The sequence below is a fragment of the Vigna angularis genome, chromosome 3 (genome assembly GCF_016808095.1).
Source record: "Vigna angularis cultivar LongXiaoDou No.4 chromosome 3, ASM1680809v1, whole genome shotgun sequence".
NCBI lineage: Eukaryota > Viridiplantae > Streptophyta > Magnoliopsida > Fabales > Fabaceae > Vigna > Vigna angularis.
In genome coordinates, this window is record NC_068972.1 from 20,714,573 (window position 1) to 20,734,601 (window position 20,029).

The window sequence follows — 20,029 nt, forward strand, 5'->3', positions numbered from 1 at the left end:
ACTTGGAAATTTGGAGTTGAATAATTGCTGAAATTGGTTTCCGAATTGGTCTTCTTCCTATTTTCTTCTTCTACCTCTTCAATTATTTTCCCCTTCCCCAATGCAATGAAGAAAAAAGAATTTGTTGAAGATCTCCATCTAAAATCTCAATACAGCAAAGATGCAGAACTTTAAGTAAGGGAACATCAACCAAAGAAAGAGTTTTCAATGTCACTGCAACACTCCATGGTCGCCCTCGCCTCCCCCGCCACAACTCGGGCAACCACTATCAACGTCTTCAATCTAAGAACAGAAACGAAAAAAAAAAACAAAGAAAACCCAAATTCACAGTCATCATCCTCCAAGCAAAAATCCAGAATCCTAATTCAAACCCTAGCCTCAAATTGCAATATCAAACCACTAAAAAATCAAGAACGTAAAAGTAGGAATCCCAAAAGTCCAATTCAACAACTTGCAAACCACAAATCCCAAATTCGAAATTTGAGAAAGCAAGAACAGAAAATCCCAAATTGCAAGATCATGAACACCAAAACCCAAAACACGAGATCAACCCAAGAAAAAGAAACCCAATTCGCAAACAAAGGAAAGAACCCCAAAATGCGAAATCAACCCTGATTCAAAACCCTAATCTGAAATCCCTAAAATTTGTAAAATTTGAAACATAATGAAGAAGTGGCACCTCATTTGACCTCACGTCATTAAGTTTTATTTTTAAAATTGACACCTCATTTGACCTCAGCGTGCCACACAATGAAGAAATGGACAACTCATTTAGTTTTGGCCAAGAGGTAGTTACACCATTAGAGTTTTTAACGTTGTTAGCAAAAATGACCAACTTGAACTGGTTTTACACAATATGAAACAATTTAGAACTTTTTAAAAAAGGTAGGATCAATTTGAACAAACGTTACGAATCGAGGGACCAAAATAGGTATTAAACCTTTGTTTTTATAGAGTCTTTTTGGATTTTGTAATGCATGTGTGAGGTTTAGGGACTGCATGTGTCATCTCAAAGCTTTAGATGAATCTATGTTCAATTAAGATTGTTGGAGTATGATCATATCATTGTTGTGAGTCTTCTTTGTGCAAATATTCTCTTCTATGTGGTTAGGAGTGCTAGGCTGATAAAATTGTGTTTTGTACTCAAAAGTAAGGTCAGGTAAGAGAAGTTAGTTATATATTAAATATGCTTGGGTATGAAACTATGATTTAGTGTTGATTTAGGTTCATTGATTTTGATGTGTAATATGAATTGGCTAGTTTGAGAATGTGAATTGGTATTATGTTGAGTGGATGATTGTGGTGATTAGTTTTGATATATGTGATTAGGTTTTGTTATATGTGATTAGGTTTTGTTATTGTAATTGCTTCAAAGTTGGTAAGTATGGTTCAATTGGTATCCGTGGGTGCATTGTTGGCTTGGTAACTTTGGTTTTTATATGAGAATGGAGAAAAACACGCTCTCAAGCGCAGCGCTGGAAACAAATCCACCCATCTGTCATGAATTCTAAGTTATGCAAACTACTTTGGCGAGCAAATAGCTCATTGGGCAAGAGCCGTGTTAAGTCTAGCTGATTAGTTTTAACCCATTTCTCAAGCTCCAACCAATCATTTAATGATATTCACTGTTACACTTTTCATATATAATAGATATTGTTATCCATCATAAGCAACACAAAAGGAATTGACTATGGAGGCATGTTTTCCCAAGTACAGGTATATAGATATATAGTCAGTGAAGGGTTAAAATAATATTGTAAAAGAAAAATTGAGTTGGAGTATCTTTTATTGATTATACTACATTTTCAATGGTCATTGCTAACGTCCACATTTTTTTTTTGCTTTAAAAAATTTATTAAATGACTTGAGATAAAATAAAATAAAATTTGACCCCATAATTTTTGTAAAAATATTCTGATTTAAAAAATAAAGGTTTGGAGTGTGCAAATGATTCTCGGTAACAGATTATATCAGATGCTCAAGTTATTCATGCAAAATGATGCACAAGCAAAATAACAGATATAAAAGGAAAAGTTAACATGCTAACACATTAAGGAATCCGGACTTTAAAAGTTGAGAATCACAAGATCCAGTTGAAGGACCTAACAGAACTGAGAAATCAACACCAAAAAAGCAGAACTGAGAACTCAACAGCTATAACCCTCTACAAATTACATTGGACATTACAAAACTTGATCTTGTCATTAGAATTTAAATCAAGATCAACATTTGAAGCAGAGTTTAACAAGTAAATGAGACTTACAAAATTGTAAAATCTATTCATAGGCATCCATAATCATTTTGAGCGACTCCATGCCTGGCTAACAAGCATGTCCAGCATTGGTTACATGTTTTGAAATAGCACAAGCATATAATTGTCAAAGCAAATTCGGAAAATTATGGGAGGATTCATATCATCTCCATTGGTACAACATGTTTTATACTATATGCTATATGAAAGTTTATTTGTGCCTAAAAGTAAAGGAAGAGCTAAAAACACTTCTGTTTGACTGCTTACCGTCTTCATCTTATTCCAATTTTGCGTAGCTCACGCAATCGACGAGCTATGTCCTGGATAAATAGTTTTCCATCATTGGTATTGAGAGAATTTGTTAGGTGCTCAAGAAGTTCATGATTAAGTTCAAGTGCTTCTAACCGATCATTAAGATCCGATATTTCATTTTCTAGAACAACCAACTCAAAATCTCTTCTAGGTGTGGAGATTGTTGGTCCGGGAGACGTGGAATGATTGTTTTCTACAGCTGATCCATCCTTATCAATATGATTTCCATTCAACATTTTAGTGTTTTTCTGTGTGGACAGGTCAGTCTCTTCATGGTCATCTAATTGATGCCCTTCAACATTAGAAGCTCCTTGTTGATTTGATTTACTACTGACTTCAAGTTTCTCATGTCTATCATTAGATGCATGCAAACTAATTTGGTAAACTCTCTGTTCCAAGTTTTTCAAACATTGAGAAATGTATTCCTTTTCCTCTTCAAACTCTAAAATGAAGGTTCCACCAGTCTTAGCTTCATCGCCAACTCTGGATACTTCAAGATTCTTTGAACTGGAAAATTTTCTGAGGATGTTAGGCACACTAGTATTTTGTGTTGTGGCCTTTTCTCCTCTCAAATCCCAACTTTCCTTATGCATATTGTGGACCATAGGTTCAACATTCGGCATGCTTGATCTATAAAATTCTAGCTCGGCTTCCAAATCTTGTAAATCCTTTTCCTTTTCAGTGAGTAGATCATTAACTCTGTCCAATTGATCTTTATCATATTCTGCTTGCTCTTCCATCATTCTTAAATATTGAAGAGCCTCCATCTGCAGTGATGCTTTCTCCTCCTGTAACCTTGTAATCATAGACATTGCTTCATTTGTAGCAACAGCAGAGGCGTTTCTTTCTTCCTCCAGTTCCTTATTCAAAGAATCCAAGCATTGCCTGTAATAATGAATGTGTCTCCTCAATCTATCAGCATAACACTCTCCTTCAATTTCACCAATATTGCTTTCATCCAGAGATTCAAGACCAGATTCCACCGAGGATGACTTTTTAAGTACCTGAATTCCATTTGAACTAGAATCCTCAGTATGCATCTCAGGCAAGTCAACATGATTAATAGGAAACGGTGATGATAAGTTAGACCCATTAGGAGCAGAATTATCTAATGGTGATTGCTCCACTTCCTCCTTGATGGTATTTACTTCCTCGGTGGTTGGTTGGTTTATGACAAATTCAGTTTCTTTTCTTTCCTCAGTGACGACAGAGAATTTATTCATGTTGCTTGAGTTCTCTTGACTAGGATTTGTAGAAGCAGCATCACATACCACTGGATCACTCTCAGTAGATGTTTTTTCCTCTGTACCAATTTTTTCTAAAACGTCCCCATTCTTTTCAGATACCATTCCGATATCACTTGCTTGTGCGACATCTGCAGCTGGAAATATTTCAGAAAGCAGATGTTAAACAACTATTTTGAATAATAAAATTTGAAATACAGCGAAAGAGAAATCTTACATTTTTCTGATGATGCTCCAGCAAGTGCATTTGTGACATTCAAAGTCATAAGTTCAGATAGGGGAGCAGGAAGAGAATCCTGAGAAGAAGTAATCTTACTGTCCTCTGGTTCTGATTCTCTATTAGAAACATTCCTAACAGTAGGTGATGGTGAAACCTCATCCAGTGAAATGAGCTCAGCCAGTTCAGAACTGAATGACTCTTGTTTTGTTTGCTGCAAGTTAATTTCTACGGCAGAATTGGCATTCACGCCTTGATATTTGCCAACATTAGGCTCCACACATTGATCTGAGGACAAGGGCATGGGTTTGGCAGAACTACCATTTTCCGGATTTGAATTACTTGGAATAGATTTTATGGGAGGAGGTAATGTAATTTGAGCCATGCGGTCATTACTGGCTTCAATGTTCTCCTGAAACACACTACTGTTGCTAAAATCATCGTCATCAGAAAATGGAAATTCATTCTCAGAATCTGAAGTCAGTCTCAGCTCGCAGTACCCAACATGAGATAAGGGCTGAAAACAGTTTTTTCCCTCTAATCCGCCAAATTTATCCCTCATTTTCCTCATGTTATCCCGGTGATTTAAACGGCTTTGCCGTGGTGCACATGGCAAAGGAATATATGGCTTAGATCTTGGGGAGTTCGGATCTGACTTCCAAAGCTTACCACAACAAGCACACTGTCTTGTACATAATCTTGAACCCTTAGAGCCAGCAAACAAATCTCTGCTTAGTGATGGACTTTTGAAACCAGAATCACCAAGAGCCAGCCCAAATTTACCCACCAACAATCTGTGAGATTTTCCATTGGTCTTGGTTTTTGCATTGACTGACAGAAGACAGTCATCACACATCTTATGCCCATTTGCTACCTTACCATGAATATGACACAAAACCAGAGATGATATTTCTGATTTGTGATTGCTGCAAAACAGGTTATCATAGAACTCTGGCCTTTCACGGCCTAAGATGTGATCAAGCCTAGAACACAACAAGCAAGGCAGTTGCAGTCGGCAATAACTTGCAAATTTGGTGAGCATGTATGACAACAAAGCATCTAGTAGCAGCAGAAATATCAATAACCACTCACAAGCTGCAGATGTAAGATGGGAAATGAACCCCTTCATCCTCTTTGCTTTGACAAATGAAGTTTCCTTACCACTTGGTGCCATCTCCACCACAGTCGCTCTACAAACCCACAAGACTCAGACAAGACAGGGAAACTCATCAATCAAATCACAGCCACCCAACTCAAAGCCCAAAATTGCCTCACCAAGATAGATGATGAGCTAAGGCTAGAAGGCTGCAAAAATGGCAACAAAACAACTACCATTAGACTCTAAAAGTTAAAATCAAAATTCAAATTAAATGAATTGCATTCAGTATTTCTACTTTAAGAACACATGTATCTTCCTCCATAAACAACCCTACTCGAACCCAAGAAGATCACAGTAAATTTAACATGGTTAAAATTCAGGATTCAAACTCAAGTATAATGATTAAATCGGAATAACAATGCAAGGTGGATTGCATTTAGTTGACGCGCCATTTTAACAACGAAAAATTCCAGACATCATCCATAATCATAGACAGCACAACCACAACAACAACCAACATCAAACAAATTGAGCAAAGCCATTAATAAATCCTCAACTCCTTAGACAACGACAAAGAACAATTAATCAAATAAATAAATAGGAACAGATTTTCAATTTAATAGAGTAATTGATTGATGAAAACGAAATATACACTTCCCTCATCGAACAACCTATACTCATAAATTATGAAGTAACCGTAAACATAATCAGAAAGTGAATTGAAACCAACCCAACCGTAACGCATCACGCCTTAGATTACCAACTACCAACTGCAATTTAGTTATCAGAATTAAATCAAATAAATTCAAAGGACACAAATTTCAGAAATAAATAAATTAAAAAAGTAGTGGATAATCCACAAAAATTTCCTGATTTATTTATTATATTTTGTTCACATTTTCTGGTTCTGGAAAATGAGGATACCTGTTCTGTTGTGTCCTGTTCTGCAGACTGCGAAAGAGAAACAGAGAGGATGAGGCACAGAGGCAATTTCTGATCAAAGATGGCATAGAATTTGTCTTTCTTTCCTTCCAAAAATAAGGAATAAACAAAACTATCAATCAATAAAATTAAAAACAAAACAAAATAGTAAGAAAAAGTGAAGATTGAAGAAAAATAAGGCGCGAAATTACGAGTCGGTCCCTCCCTCTCCGCTTGATCAATGACAGTTGAAACCAACGGTCTGATTGTCACCTATTCAGCTGAAAAATAATTTTAATTTCTTAAAATATTTTTCTCTGAATGGGTTTAATTTGATGATTCATTTGTTGTTATATTGTTATATGATGAAACAAAGAATGTATCAAAATATAGAGATTAAATTGAAATAATTAATAAAAAGAATTGATTACAAATACATAAGAATATTTGCACTTTGGGATTGGGTTCATGCCAACTGCTCATCACGTTGCTATTTTACAGCTGCAACAATGGATCACTTTGCTATCAATCATTTTCAAAGAAAAATTATTCCCTTAAAGGATATTGAGTAGTTTAATGCTCGAAACCGAAATATAATTAAATTATAATATTTAAATATAACATAATTAATCTATATAAGTCAATTTTATAATATTAAAATAAGTTTAAGTAAGATAGTGTAAAATTGAATCCAGATTTTTTTAATTTTTAGTATTGCTTTTTTGTTTTATATTTGACTTTGAGATATTATAATTAATTTAATTTACTTTTAAATATTAAAAGCAATGTAATTTGAAAATAATGTTAAACATATAAGAATTCAAATTTTATAAAATTAATATGCAGAAACAATGGATGGTATATTTTTCTATGCATTCTTCTTTATTTTTTCTCTAAGTTAAAAAAGGAAAAAAAGAAAGAAAGAATAATATATATAAGTTGATGTACTGGGAAAGTAACTAGTTGTATACATGAAAGGATGAATGTTCATTGCTTTATTGAATTTAGTGTTTGATTATATTCTGGTTGGTGGACTTTGATAATTAACTCGACTCAACTTGAAGTTTCATAATTAGTTTGAATCATTTTGGGTAAAACTCAATTAATCTTAAAATTTATTATCTTAGGTTTCAAAAAATAGTGTAATTAATCCTGATTAACTTCAATGTGACACGTGTAATAACTCTTAAGCTTTTTTTTTTCATTCCTTTTGAGCATTTTATCCCGTAATCTATAAATAATATCTATAAAATTAATAAAAAATAATGATAGTATGATTACTATGTTAAAACAATGACTCAACATATTTCTACATCTACTTCATCTATAATTTTGTGTAGTTTGTAGTTTGCTATTATGTTTATATTGTGCTATTTTATACAAGCTTTCATTACTTACTATATTTTACTATATTGATTCCCTAAAAAAATTATTTTGGATGAGTTTAGGTTTAAAATATTAGATTTTAATATTTTGAGGAGAAATTTAAGTTATAATATTGGTTATGCTAATCATAGTTAACTCACAAAATCCACAAATTACATTCTTCGGCATATCTCTAAAAGAAAATTGTCACACTCAATGTTCAAATAATATAATATAAATTCGCAAATTATACTACATAATAAGATCCAAGTTCATAACAAAAATCCAATTCAATCATAAATTTAAAAATACATCCCAATTCAATTCAATATATATCTCTACCAAAAAAATTGTCAAATACAAAATTATGTTATCATCATATCTAATTAAATTGGTTATTACATCTTATGTTAATTAATTATACTATAAATTTTCTAAAGTCCTAATAACAGAGTTTCAATTATCCAATTGTGAAATTCATATTAATTTTATTTATTAATATTAGTTTAAAAAAATGTAATTACTTTAGTATTTTAAGTTTAAAAAGTTGACACGGTTAACAATATTAGTAATATACAAATAATATATTATAAATTTTAGTTAAAATCTAAATTAATTAGTTAAAGTAAACTCATCTTCAATTTTAATTAATATAGATTATGAAATAAACTTAGAGTTAAACTAAGTAGATTTAAAGTTATTTTGATGAGGTACTTAAATAACAAAGTATAAATCTTAAAAATGTCTCGTCTAGTCTAATAATGCAAAGTATTAAACATGACAAATACAAGTGATTCATCTGGTGATTAGACACAAACACAACGTGTTTTCCTTGCCTTGCTTGATAAGCAAAAGCCTTAATAAGGCAATATGAACATGTTTAAGCTAATGTTTTTTCTTCAGTACTTTTCATGCTTATTTTCTGTTTGTAGAGTTTGAATACCCAATTTCATTAGATTGAATAAAATTTGATTTAAAAAAAATAAATGCCTAAAAGATAGGTATTTAAGTAATTTTGAGAGGGGATTAAAATAAATAAATAAATCATTTTCATCTTTTCTTTAATTAAATTTAATTCTTTCAAAATTCAATTTAAAATTAAAATTCAGAAAATTCTATTTAAATAAAAATTAGAAAATTAAAAAAATAAAAACAACAAAAGAAAAGAAAAAGTGAATTATCTACCTACATATTTTATCTACCTACACCACTCTATTTCATTTACACACCTTGGTCAAGCTTAACACGTTTCTATCATCACACATGTCCCATTTCACATCTAACTTAATTGTGTAATGAAAAATTTGAAATTTCTTAAACTTAGTGTAATGTGTGTGCGTGTGTAAAAGTTGTTGGAAATCCTTTTCAAGTCATTGAGCAACTTCAAATTTGCTTAAAACCTTGTTCACTTGAATAGATTTGGGAGAGAGTGATTGAGGGAATTTAAGAGGATTTGAAAGTAAATTTTTTTGTTGTTTATTTGAGTGGATTTGGAGGTAAGTGAGAGTGAATTTGAAAGTAAAGTCTCTGAGAATTAGTGTAGGATTTGATTGACGTGACAGATTAAAAAAATTTACTTCCAAATCTACTCTCATTTACCTCCAAATTCACTCAAATAAACAACAAAAAAATTTACCTTCAAATCTCCTCAATCACTCTCCCCCAAATCCATTCAAGTGAACAAAGCCTAAATGTTTTCCTTGTGTTTGAAAACTTAGACTTAGAAGTTACATTAAATGCACTCCATGCACACATTAAATGTTCGTCTCTCCTTTAAACAACATTCATGTAGTTGAATGTACTTATCTCTTCTTAGACAAAGTGAATTTACTTGAACATGTTTAAAAGCTTAAAGGCATAAAAAGCAAATAGACTTGTGTAGGATTAACAAATGAACCACTTGAGAGTTGTTGAAGCAAAACAATTATAGATTAGCTTCCAAGAGATTGTTGATGTGACATATGCTTTTTTGGATCTTCTTGGTCAAATGTAGGAAATAGACACTCCATACAACAAAAAAATACAAATATTCGTAAAGTATTATTAGTTTAAGACTATCGTTTGAGCAAACATATTATTAAAAGTAAAAATAAGAATGCAAAGTTTTATATTGTTCGACACACAAAACACTTGTTTCTTACATTGTATTTAAATGAAACATGATCACATTTTATGTTTTATTATTTATAGCACTTAAATTAAAATAATGGGTATTAGACTTTTCTCTAACATAAGTATGAACCTTAATTAGACAATTTTAACATAAATTTTAACATAATATTCTTCACAAATATTGTCTATGTTTATTATGTATTTGCAAAGAACATTTGCATCTCACGTTAAACAAGAAGATATTGAGAGCACGAGTCTACATCAAATATCTCTTGGAAGATGTATTAAACTTGTTCCACATTGTTGACCATCTTGCATGCACTCCTTATTGACTCTAAAATGTTATTTGCTTTGTATTGTCCCATGTTTTTGTCCTATTTAGAAAATACACTCACTACAAGAATCTTGTTAATTATCGATGACAATAAATTTGTCAATAAACTGAAATTTAGTGACATTTTTTCAACAAATTTCACATTTCAACTTAGCAATGGATATTTTCGTCGGTATGAAATTCATCTATAAAATTCGTCAAAAAGATCTACTGGTAAATTATAATTAGTATTATCGACAAATACTTTTGTCAATAACTTATTATAATAATTATCAACAAAAAAACTAGTCAGTAATATCAGTTGATAAATTACACTTCTTATTATTGACAGTTATATATATTAGTACCTTATCATCACAATTACCGACAGTCTCATTCTATAGGTAACTCCATTGGTAATTTGGGAAAAATATCTCAATTTTATGAACTTTTTCTATATTAAGGAGAGATAGGTGTGAAGAAGAAGAAATAAAAAGAAGATGAAATGAAAAGAATAAGAGGAGGTGGATGAGGAGGAGAAGATGATGCAAGAGTGATGACAATGGTGGCTTGTTGGTGACGTTGATGACACGTAGGTGGAGGACACTAGTGATGATGGTTACGTGAGTTAAAGACAGCGATGAAGGAAGAGGAAAAGGAAAAAGGAAAGAGAAAGGAGGAGGAAGAGGGACATGACCTAAAGGTGGAGAAGATGAGGAGGATACCTAGAGGGGGGGGTGGTGCGCGACAGTCCAACAATGGTCACGAGGAAAGAAGGAAAAAGATAAAAAAAAAATAAAGGAAACAAAAGAGGAAAATGAGGAGTAAAAAGGATACTTAATCTCGTATTTTACTAAAGGATGTTAATGATGATCAAAATCTGTCGATAATTACTTATGTATATTTACTGACGAATTTGTAGTCATCAGTAATTATCGACAATTTTATGCATACATGGATAAAGTCTATCAATAACCACTTTACTAATGAATTTGTGTCTGTTGGAAGCCCTTCAATAAACACCATTTATCGAAGAAATTTTGCTATTACCAACATTTCTGCTCATCAATAATATGCAATTTTCTTATAGTGACTCCAACAATGCCTATTTCATCTCTTCAACTTTCAAGATGTTGCTTGAAAGGATAACCATGTTTAATAAGACATGTATTTCATTTAATGCTCATTGAAGCTTGAACATGAATTAATTGCATGAAGAAAGATAATAGAAGAAGACTCTTACAACAACTACAAAGATGTGCAACAACTATTTTCTTTTCAAACTTCATATATAATTTTTTTTAGGTTTAATCCTTTCGGACATCCCTATTTGTGTAGGGTTGTCTCAAATAGGTCCTCGTATTTATTTTTATCTCAATTAGGTCCCTATTTTTGTAAAATTGAGTCAATTGGAACCTTACCGTTAATTTCAATAGACGGCGTTAAATTTATTGAGTCGTGGCATGCTGACGAAGCAAATTTTAATGACGTAGCACACTGAGATTGTATTAGGTGGAATTTAATTATGCATTAGGTGAAATTTAAAGCATTGTCTTCTTCCTTGGTGTCCTCTTCCTGTTAGGGTTTTTGAAGTTGTAGTGATTTCACGCAAATCATTCAAAAAGTATTTTATCTTTTATGTCAATCAGCAACTAGTGCCTCAGTTCCGTTCATTCAATACAACATAAGGGGTTTATATATTCCAGAATCTTCAAATCTTAAACAGTAAATCCTCTTCCTGTTGGGTAATTGGAAAGTGCATCCCAAAGAACTAAGAAGCTCAACCAGATAGAGAAAACTAGAATTACAGTATCCCCAAGCTAAAAAGAATACACCTTTCAAGATGCCTTTGGAGGCCAAGAAGTGGAACTTGGGGACAAGCGTTCAAGAAATTAGGAACAAAGTACACAAATCCCATGTCCCACTACACATTTTTAACACTTAACTAAGAAATTAGGAAGAAAGTATATGACTTTCCTCTTCCCAATTCCTCTGAATCGCTTCCGCGATCGATCAATGTTCATTCTCTGATTCAATTCCAAACCCTAACCCTATCAATTGCATTGCCCTCTTTTTCCCACCCCTTCAATGGCCAATGTCTCTGTCATTGGGGAGTGGCAGCTCCTCTACAACCGCTACTACCAAGGTCGTCGTTGCGTCCTTTGGCGACCTGGTCGCCGTCATCAGTGACGACTCCAAGATCGTCCAGCTACACGCCGAGTCTGCCCTCCGCAAGCTTCGCCTCTTCTCTTCCTCCGGCGGTCGCCTCTTCTCTTCTCTTCCTCCGGCGACCTAACCTCTCTCTAGGAAAAGAGTGCTTCGAGGACAACCTTGCAGATTGCGCGTTTGGGGGGAACGACTTGGTTTGCATCACCGAGGCTAACCAACTTTTCTACACGCAGATTTCAAGAACCCAAGGGCGGTGAAGCTCACGGATCCCCTGATCAATGAGATGCCTCATTGCTGGGCGTGAATGATGTTGTGATGCTTGTTGTGGAGGAGGATGGCGTGCAGAGGCTCGGGGAGGGAGTTCTGCGTGGACCACTGTAGAAGATGGTGGTTTCACGCGAGGCTGTTAGCGGAGGCGGAGGTGGGAGCAACAACGGTGGAGAAGGTGCTGAAGCTGGTGGAGGACACAACGTGCGTGACGGAATGCTGAACAAGGTTCTGAAGGGGTGTGGCGACGAAGATTAGGGTTAATTATTTTGTTATCAGTCATAGTATAAATTAGGTTTAATTATTTAAAACTTGAAATAAAATAAATTACACAACCACGTGTCACGTCATTAAAATTTGCTTCGTCAGCATGTCACGACTCAATAAATTTAACGTTGTCTATTGAATTTAACGACAAGGTTCTAATTGACTCAATTTTACAAAAATAAGGACCTAATTGAGATAAAAATAAATACGAGGACCTATTTGAGACAACCCTACACAGATAGAGATGTTCGAAATGATTAAACTTTTTTTATAAAGAATAAAGGCTAACAAAAGTCATGTGGCAAGAACAAATTCAAAGTTTTGAGCCTTCCTTAGCCTTTGTAATGGTGAGAAACAACATTATTCATATTTTAAAGCAACATAAAAAATTAAAGTTGTCTTATATATTTAGTAAAACGTAACCTCTTTTTTAGTAAACAATTTAGTGATCTTTTAGAACACTTTCTTTTAAAACCTTTTGGCTTTAGCCAAGAGTGTCTATTTTTCAAATAATATTGATATTTAGTTAAAAGTGTCTTTGGTACAAAAAATACTCAATCACAACCATAAGTAGTTGTGTTTTAAACAAGATAAATTTGTTAGGAGTGATTGAATTTTAAATAATACTCAAGGTTCTAGTATATGTTTTTATAATGAATTGGTAGTTTGATGAACATAGTTTATACACATTTTAATGATAATTTAATTTAGCATTAAATATTTTCAAAGATTATATATTAACACATCCTTTTAACTTGATGAAATATTTTATTTAACATGGTATTGAATTTACATTTATATTATTTGTCTTAAAAGTATTTCGTAAAATACATTTTAATATTATTTATAGATTTAGTTAATTCTCCAATTTAATCATGTATACTGTTATGATTAATACATTATGTTATTTTGTTTCATCTTATCAATTTCGGTCATTGAATCAACTATAATAAATCTACTTAGAATAATAGGAAAACAAATAGCTTTATCCCACACACCTGTTAAATTACACTTGCTATCGTGAACTAAGGTGATTGATATAATGCCATTTCAAAAAAATATTTCATAATTTTTATTTTTGAGAGACTAATTTAACGGTATCTTATATGAAATGATGAAATATATAATTGAGTCGTTAAATATTAGGCTTTCAAATTTGAAAGTGCCACGTGAAATTTGAAAACAGTGCTATAAAAATCAAAGGGGGTAAAAATGTAAATAAAAATATAGCAATAATAAATTAAAATTACCAAACTGAAAAACTTAAACAAATTAGGAATCAAACAAATTTAAAACCTAAATAACTTAATTCCGTGTCATATTTTTTTTTTTTGTAATCACACAAATAAGATCTGTGGAGAAAAGAGCAAGTCTTGAAAACTGAAAGCAAGTGACGAAAGAGTAACATTGATGACAAGGGCCTTATGGGAGAATCAAACAATCTTGTTTCTTAGGGTTTATAGCGCGGTGTTACTTCACTGAAACAACGTTGCGTGCATTGTGTTCTCGATTGATGAGGGTGAGGATCTGAACACTGCTTGATTGTTGAATTGGCTATTTGTGAATCTAACTCAATGTTATGGGTTGTATTGTGTTGTTGTGCTCAGAGTCTGGGAAGTATTCGGAGCTATGCAAAGCATCTTCGCTTAGATGGGGTGAAGGATACTATAGCCATTGCCTCTGGCAAAGGTGGTGTGGGAAAGTCAACTACTGCTGGTAAAACCCTTTTATCCTTCTTTCTATTTCATCTTTGACAATTTTGTTGTTGTGTTGATTTGAATGAGTGAGTTCTGTTTGAACTTTGAATTTAATTGAATTGACAGTTAATTTGGCAGTTGCACTTGCGAGAAAGTGTCAGCTCAAGGTTGGTTTGCTTGATGTCGATGTGTACGGACCCAGCATTCCCACAATGATGAACATCAATACAAAGCCTGAAGTCACTCATGGTATGTCTTTTCTTACAGAATAATTTATATTGGATAATTTCATATGTGTTAGGATTCAATTGCAAGACACGAGACTAGAATCTCGCATTGCAAGATCTTGGTCTCTCTAACTACATTAGGTAGCTTTTGTGGTATGGTTCTCCCAAGGTTCGTTATCAATTGGTATTACAGCCTTCCACTATGTCTAGTTGCAAACGAGCAGCATGGGTGGAATGCTGTCATTGCTGTATTTGCCGAAGACTAGTTAAAGGGCTAGTGCACAACCTGCCTGCATTGGTGTCAGTGCTGTAATGCATTGTGGGTTGTTATCCAATTGCAAGATACAGGTCGAGTTTCATATTGGAAGGTCTTGACCTCTTTAACTACAATAGGTAGTTTTTGTAGTGTGGTTCTCCCAAGATTCTTATCAGTATGTGGCTATCAATACCAATTAAAGTTTTGTTTCTAGTTTCCACATTCCACCAATGGTGGTGATAATGTTGAAGCCATATATTAAGCTTAATTTTGTGCTAATGCTCTGCCAGTTTTCAATTACAGTTAATTTTAATATCTTGCTGTTCATTTATTCTCAGAGAAGAAAATGATTCCAATTGAAAATTATGGGGTCAAATGTATGTCAATAGGGTTCCTTGTGGATAAGGATGCCCCGATTGTTTGGAGAGGTCCCATGGTAAGTAACTTCTTTTCTTATTTGTTTTATTCCATTTCATTCATTATATCTTGCTGTAACTGTCTTCTGCAACTTAAGTTTTATGTTGGGATATACTATGAAGGATTTGTTATTGGATGCATGATCTTGCGAAAACCATCTTCTATTGTTTTTTTATCTGAACTTCTATTGCTGCATTATTGTAGGTGTCAAATGCCCTTGAGAAAATGACAAGGGGAGTTGACTGGGGTAACCTTGACATTCTAGTAATGGATATGCCTCCAGGCACTGGTGATGTCCAGATAGCTATGTCTCAAAATCTGCAATTATCAGGTAGTTAATTCTGCATGATTCCTTCCGTGGGGGTTGTTTATATATTTTTTATTCTAACTAGTCTATTATGTGTTTATAATACTTAAGCTATACCAATAAAAACAAATATAATTTAAAAGCAACTTTGGCAAATAGCTTGAACCTTCACTATGTCTGACTTTATGCACTAAGTCTTTCTGGTTCTCATGTGCCTGATATAGGCCACTAAACTTTCATGAAGATTGTGGCTAAACCTGTTTACCATACTACCTTAATTCAATTGAAAAACTTTCAATTGCACACTAATTTAATTATAATCATTAAAACAGAATATTTTTAAGTTTAACTAAATCAAGATAAAATTGAACAAAGTATAGCGATATTGATATTTTATACTATGGCAGTATTACTAATATTCCTTTGTATTGACTTTTTTTCAACTAGTTTCCATACATTTAGCTTTCTTGGTTATTCATTGTCAAGGCTGCTTGTATGGTAGGTGCACTCATTGTTTCAACACCCCAAGATGTTGCATTAATGGATGCCAGGAGGGGAGTAAAAATGTTCAATAAAGTTGATGTTCCGGTATGATAATTCCCTTTTGTATACTTGCTTTGTTGCATAATAACAATATTTTTGTGAATCAGAATATACATGTCTGCATTTATGTTGATGTTCAGCACTTTTAACATTTGCAGTGGGCATATAGTAAGATGGCGTTGTGCCATCATTTGCATGAATTTTGAGCTAGTGGCTGTTAGCAAGCCCAATGACGAGACGGACAGACCCAAACATTTGTTTTGGATCGGCAAAATGGGCCAAAACATAGTGTCAAAAATCACTCTTGGCTAAAGGAGGCCTTCATTCAGTAGCATTCAGGCTTGTATAGGTTTAGGGCACAAGTGAAACGTCTGTTAAGTGTCTCTTATTATAAGAAGCGTACAGCGTCTGTGTTGAGGACCTGAATAAAATACAATTTTAGCCTCTTTTTTTTTGTAGCTTTAACGTTATCCTAGTTTGCCCTAGTTTATATATCAGTGGCACATAAGCACTGGATCCTTGTTAAGCTGTCTGAATCCCAATTTGTTGAATCAATAGACTGCATTTGGTTGTGTTTAGGTGTGGGAATGATACTATACTTTCAGAAATCCTATTGGCTTATTTCGGGAGATTATTTATGATGCTAAAATTAGTCTAAGTGCAGACGGTAGGCTTATCTTGTATCTAATGTCTGGTGGAAGCATATATGTTTGTGTTTGAGGTCTTTTTGAGTTTTTTTTTTTTTTTTTCATTTTAATTTCTGAGCACTTAAGTGTGCCAACTAACATGCTACAGAATGAAATGCATGATCCACCATTAATATATCAACATGCCTTTTTATGATATGAAGATTCCAACTTTTCTTACAGATTTTGGGAATTGTGGAAAACATGAGCTGCTTTAAGTGTCCCCATTGTGGCGAACCTTCATACATATTTGGTAAAGGAGGGGCTCACGAGACAGCCTCTGAAATGGGATTAGAATTTTTAGGCGAGGTAAGTTGATGATCTGTATGTAGAATCTACTTTATAATTATAAATTCGTTGATGTTTAATGGGGACTTCATTGAATGAAGCAACTGAACAGACTTCTTAGGGTCTATTGGACGGACCTCTTAAAACAGACTTTTAAAAGAGAAAAAATATGAAGAGAAAAATTAAATTATTTTCTGCATAAATTAATATTAATTTATGCTCAAGTTGAAAATAAAAATTTGGAGAAACTATATGAGAGAGATTAATATAACTTATGCATATGTTAAATTTAACTTATGAACAAATTAATTTTATTTTTTCTTATTTTCTTTATTAGAAGTCTCTATGGAGAAATTTTTCAGAACAGAGCCTTAGTTACTTAGTGATAGATCTTTTTAGACTTAAGTATCTTTTTGTCCTATTATTTATTTATTTCGTTCAGTTTGGTTTCTCTATTGATAAAATATTCAATCAAGTCCCTCAATTTTAAAATGCAACTATGTGATCCTTCCATGGTTCAATCAAGTTTCTCAATTTTTAAAATTGCAATAACATGTCTCTTTCCTTTGTTTAAATTGACATAATGGATTTTATAAATTATCAATGGGCATTCGTAATAAATTGTATTGTGTAAAATAAATCATCAAGCTAATTGGAAAGTAGTGTGTGCTTCTGAGAGGCCCCATGGGCTATTGCCTTTTTATCTCACTGCATTCATCCTCACCTTTTATAGATTCGGTCTTTCTTCTATGTAATCTCCAAATCCTATGGTGCCTGTGGAACTGTTGTGGTGGGGAATGTCCCTAGTTGTTATACTTGCTGCTCTGGTTCCGTTTCCCTCCTTTTTAAAAATTGAGGGATTTTGTGGAATAATTTATTAGTAATGAGACAAAGATGATTAAGCCATCTTTTTATAACTTTTATGAGACAACTAATCAGTTTTGACTTATCTTTGTTGTCTTTGGGCATGAGGAATGAGTATTTAACTATTCTAATGTGTAAAGTACATCCACAAGCTTCTGGTTTCTGATTAACCAAATCGAATTTATTTATTGGGTATTTCTGACATGTTTTGAATTTAATAATTATTCCAGATACCACTAGAAGTGAATGTCAGAGAAGCTTGTGATCAGGGGCACCCTATAGTGTTAGCTGCACCTGATTCAGTAGTTTCGAGAGCGTATGGCGAGTTAGCTGAAAAACTTGCTCAGAAACTCAAGGAACAACAGTTCCAACCAGAGATAATACTGTGAAATGCGTTTATTCCAAAAACATCGAACTAATTGCCCTCATGCTTTTAATCCGGGTTTTGACTTCGGCCGCAGATTATATTTAGAACTGTTGGAGAATTATAGCATAGCTAGAGAATCATTTTGTCAAAGAGAATGCACCGAGAATCTGCAATTCTTGACCAAGCATTTGTGGTAGTTTCTACGCAAGGTATGCCGAAAGCTTCTGAACATCTCACGAGGTGTGACTATGGAGAATGTACTGATGAATGTTGAAAAGAACGTAAGGTATTTTTTGGGTTCAAATCTGTGGTGGATTCGATATGCATCTTTTACAACTACCCCTCATAGCGGTCACCTCTATTTATAATAAGCTTAGTTTAAATGATAATGCTTAGTCATTTGACTATGATTCTTTTGGCAGTGTCTATGTTTAAGTTGAACATTTGCCACGACACTGGTCAACCAACCAATTGAAAGCAAACTGAATACATAGCTTTCAACTTCTTCATAAGGTTGGAAGAGTGGAAACGATATTTTTTTTCTTAAAAAAGGAAAGATAAAAGGGTAGTTGTTTTCACCTCTGCTATTGTGCTTCTGTTTATGTTAAATTTGTTTCGTTCAATGTATTTGCTTATAGCAATATATATTGGAGTCTTATGAAAGTGATTGATCACCTTTCTATAACTTTTTTGTTTATTTTTTACTTTCATAATGAAGCATGCAGAAATCAGTGCATATAATTTATTTAAATAAGCTTCAGAATTAAGTTATGGATAAACTCTCATTAAGGTCTTCATGGTACGTATTCTCTCTTCGGAAGTTTATAATGTGGGACAATCACTAATAATCAACATGTATTGTTACTAGGTTATTATGAGGCGTGCTAACATCATTCGATATTGTACATCAGGTTGCAAAAATCTTGTGTTGTAGATGTGCATTGAAAAGGCTCAACCTAAACAAACTTATCTAAACTTATATTTTTTGTTCATAAATTCAATAAATAAATGTTTATTTTTATAGAATTAGTGAACACATATAACACACATGTGTTCATCTATTTTTTATGATAAAAGAATTTAAATTATTATAATAATGATTAAATAAAAACTTATTATTAAATTTGTTCATGGTGAAGCTAAGGAGCTTGAGATCAGAAATACTCACTTATCTCTCTGTCGAGAAAAATATATTCTTAAGTATAGGTGTTTCGTGCTCCCTGCAGAGTTTTATTTTATTTTTTATTTTTTTATCCTTCAGACTCCCTTCCCCGTGAAGGCTCCCCTTTGCTTTTGTACATTCCCAGGTATCCTCACTTGATCAATTGTTCAATCTGTTATATAAGGGAAAAACACTTCTTGATGTGCCCATTTGTTCTATGGAATTCACACCACACTTCCGTATCGGGTTCCAACTTTTTGTTGCCCTTTTTCGGTACATTCCAGGAGGTTGGTAGTGTTCACCTCTTGCAGTAACTAAGTTTTAGAGACACAGAGGGGAGTGGAATGAAAGTCGGAAAGTGGATGGTGTCCATAATTGGGATTTTGTTTACGGTAGTCAGAGTTCTTGCATTGCTCCTCCCATCTGTGTTGATAAGAGACTGATTGATGATGGTTTTTGTACCGTAGGATTGTCTGGTCAGTTCCACCAAGACGGTCAACTATAGTTCACGAGTCTAGTTAATCACCAAACAGGTCAACCAACCACAAATTGGCTTGGATAGTTAACTTGCAGCTCATAGAGCAAGCTAGCAAACCTAGCCGAACACCAAACAAGTTGGTCGACAATACACAAGCCTAAATGGTTAATTCATAGTTCGGAGCGAATGCCACATACTTG

At 33.4% G+C, this 20,029-nt stretch overlaps 2 protein-coding genes across 5 annotated transcripts; one reads left to right on the forward strand and one right to left on the reverse strand.

The window, feature by feature from the left end:
* Positions 1-2,253: 2,253 nt before the first annotated feature.
* LOC108324056 (myosin-binding protein 1) lies at positions 2,254-6,307 on the reverse strand. 3 transcript variants are annotated; one of them, XM_017556853.2, is made up of 4 exons: positions 6,257-6,307; positions 6,048-6,151; positions 4,025-5,329; positions 2,254-3,944 (listed from the first exon to the last, which is right to left on the reverse strand). In XM_017556853.2, the coding sequence occupies exons 3-4, from the start codon at positions 5,196-5,198 to the stop codon at positions 2,524-2,526; spliced, it is 2,595 nt and encodes an 864-aa protein (XP_017412342.1). In that variant the 5' UTR covers positions 5,199-5,329; positions 6,048-6,151; positions 6,257-6,307; the 3' UTR covers positions 2,254-2,523. The 3 variants fall into 3 exon arrangements, with proteins under 3 accessions (XP_017412342.1, XP_052730865.1, XP_017412343.1); XM_052874905.1 differs by having other exon boundaries at positions 6,048-6,146; positions 6,257-6,276; XM_017556854.2 differs by lacking the exons at positions 6,048-6,151; positions 6,257-6,307 and adding an exon at positions 5,419-5,675.
* A 7,547-nt stretch (positions 6,308-13,854) lies between these two features.
* LOC108324271 (iron-sulfur protein required for NADH dehydrogenase, mitochondrial) lies at positions 13,855-18,874 on the forward strand. 2 transcript variants are annotated; one of them, XM_017557177.2, is made up of 8 exons: positions 13,855-14,056; positions 14,145-14,253; positions 14,373-14,483; positions 15,056-15,153; positions 15,339-15,465; positions 15,944-16,029; positions 16,854-16,979; positions 18,053-18,874. In XM_017557177.2, exons 1-8 carry the CDS (start codon positions 14,051-14,053, stop codon positions 18,209-18,211), a joined length of 822 nt encoding a protein of 273 aa, XP_017412666.1. In that variant the 5' UTR covers positions 13,855-14,050; the 3' UTR covers positions 18,212-18,874. The 2 variants fall into 2 exon arrangements, with proteins under 2 accessions (XP_017412666.1, XP_017412665.1); XM_017557176.2 differs by having other exon boundaries at positions 13,857-14,056; positions 14,361-14,483.
* The last annotated feature ends 1,155 nt before the right edge of the window (positions 18,875-20,029 follow it).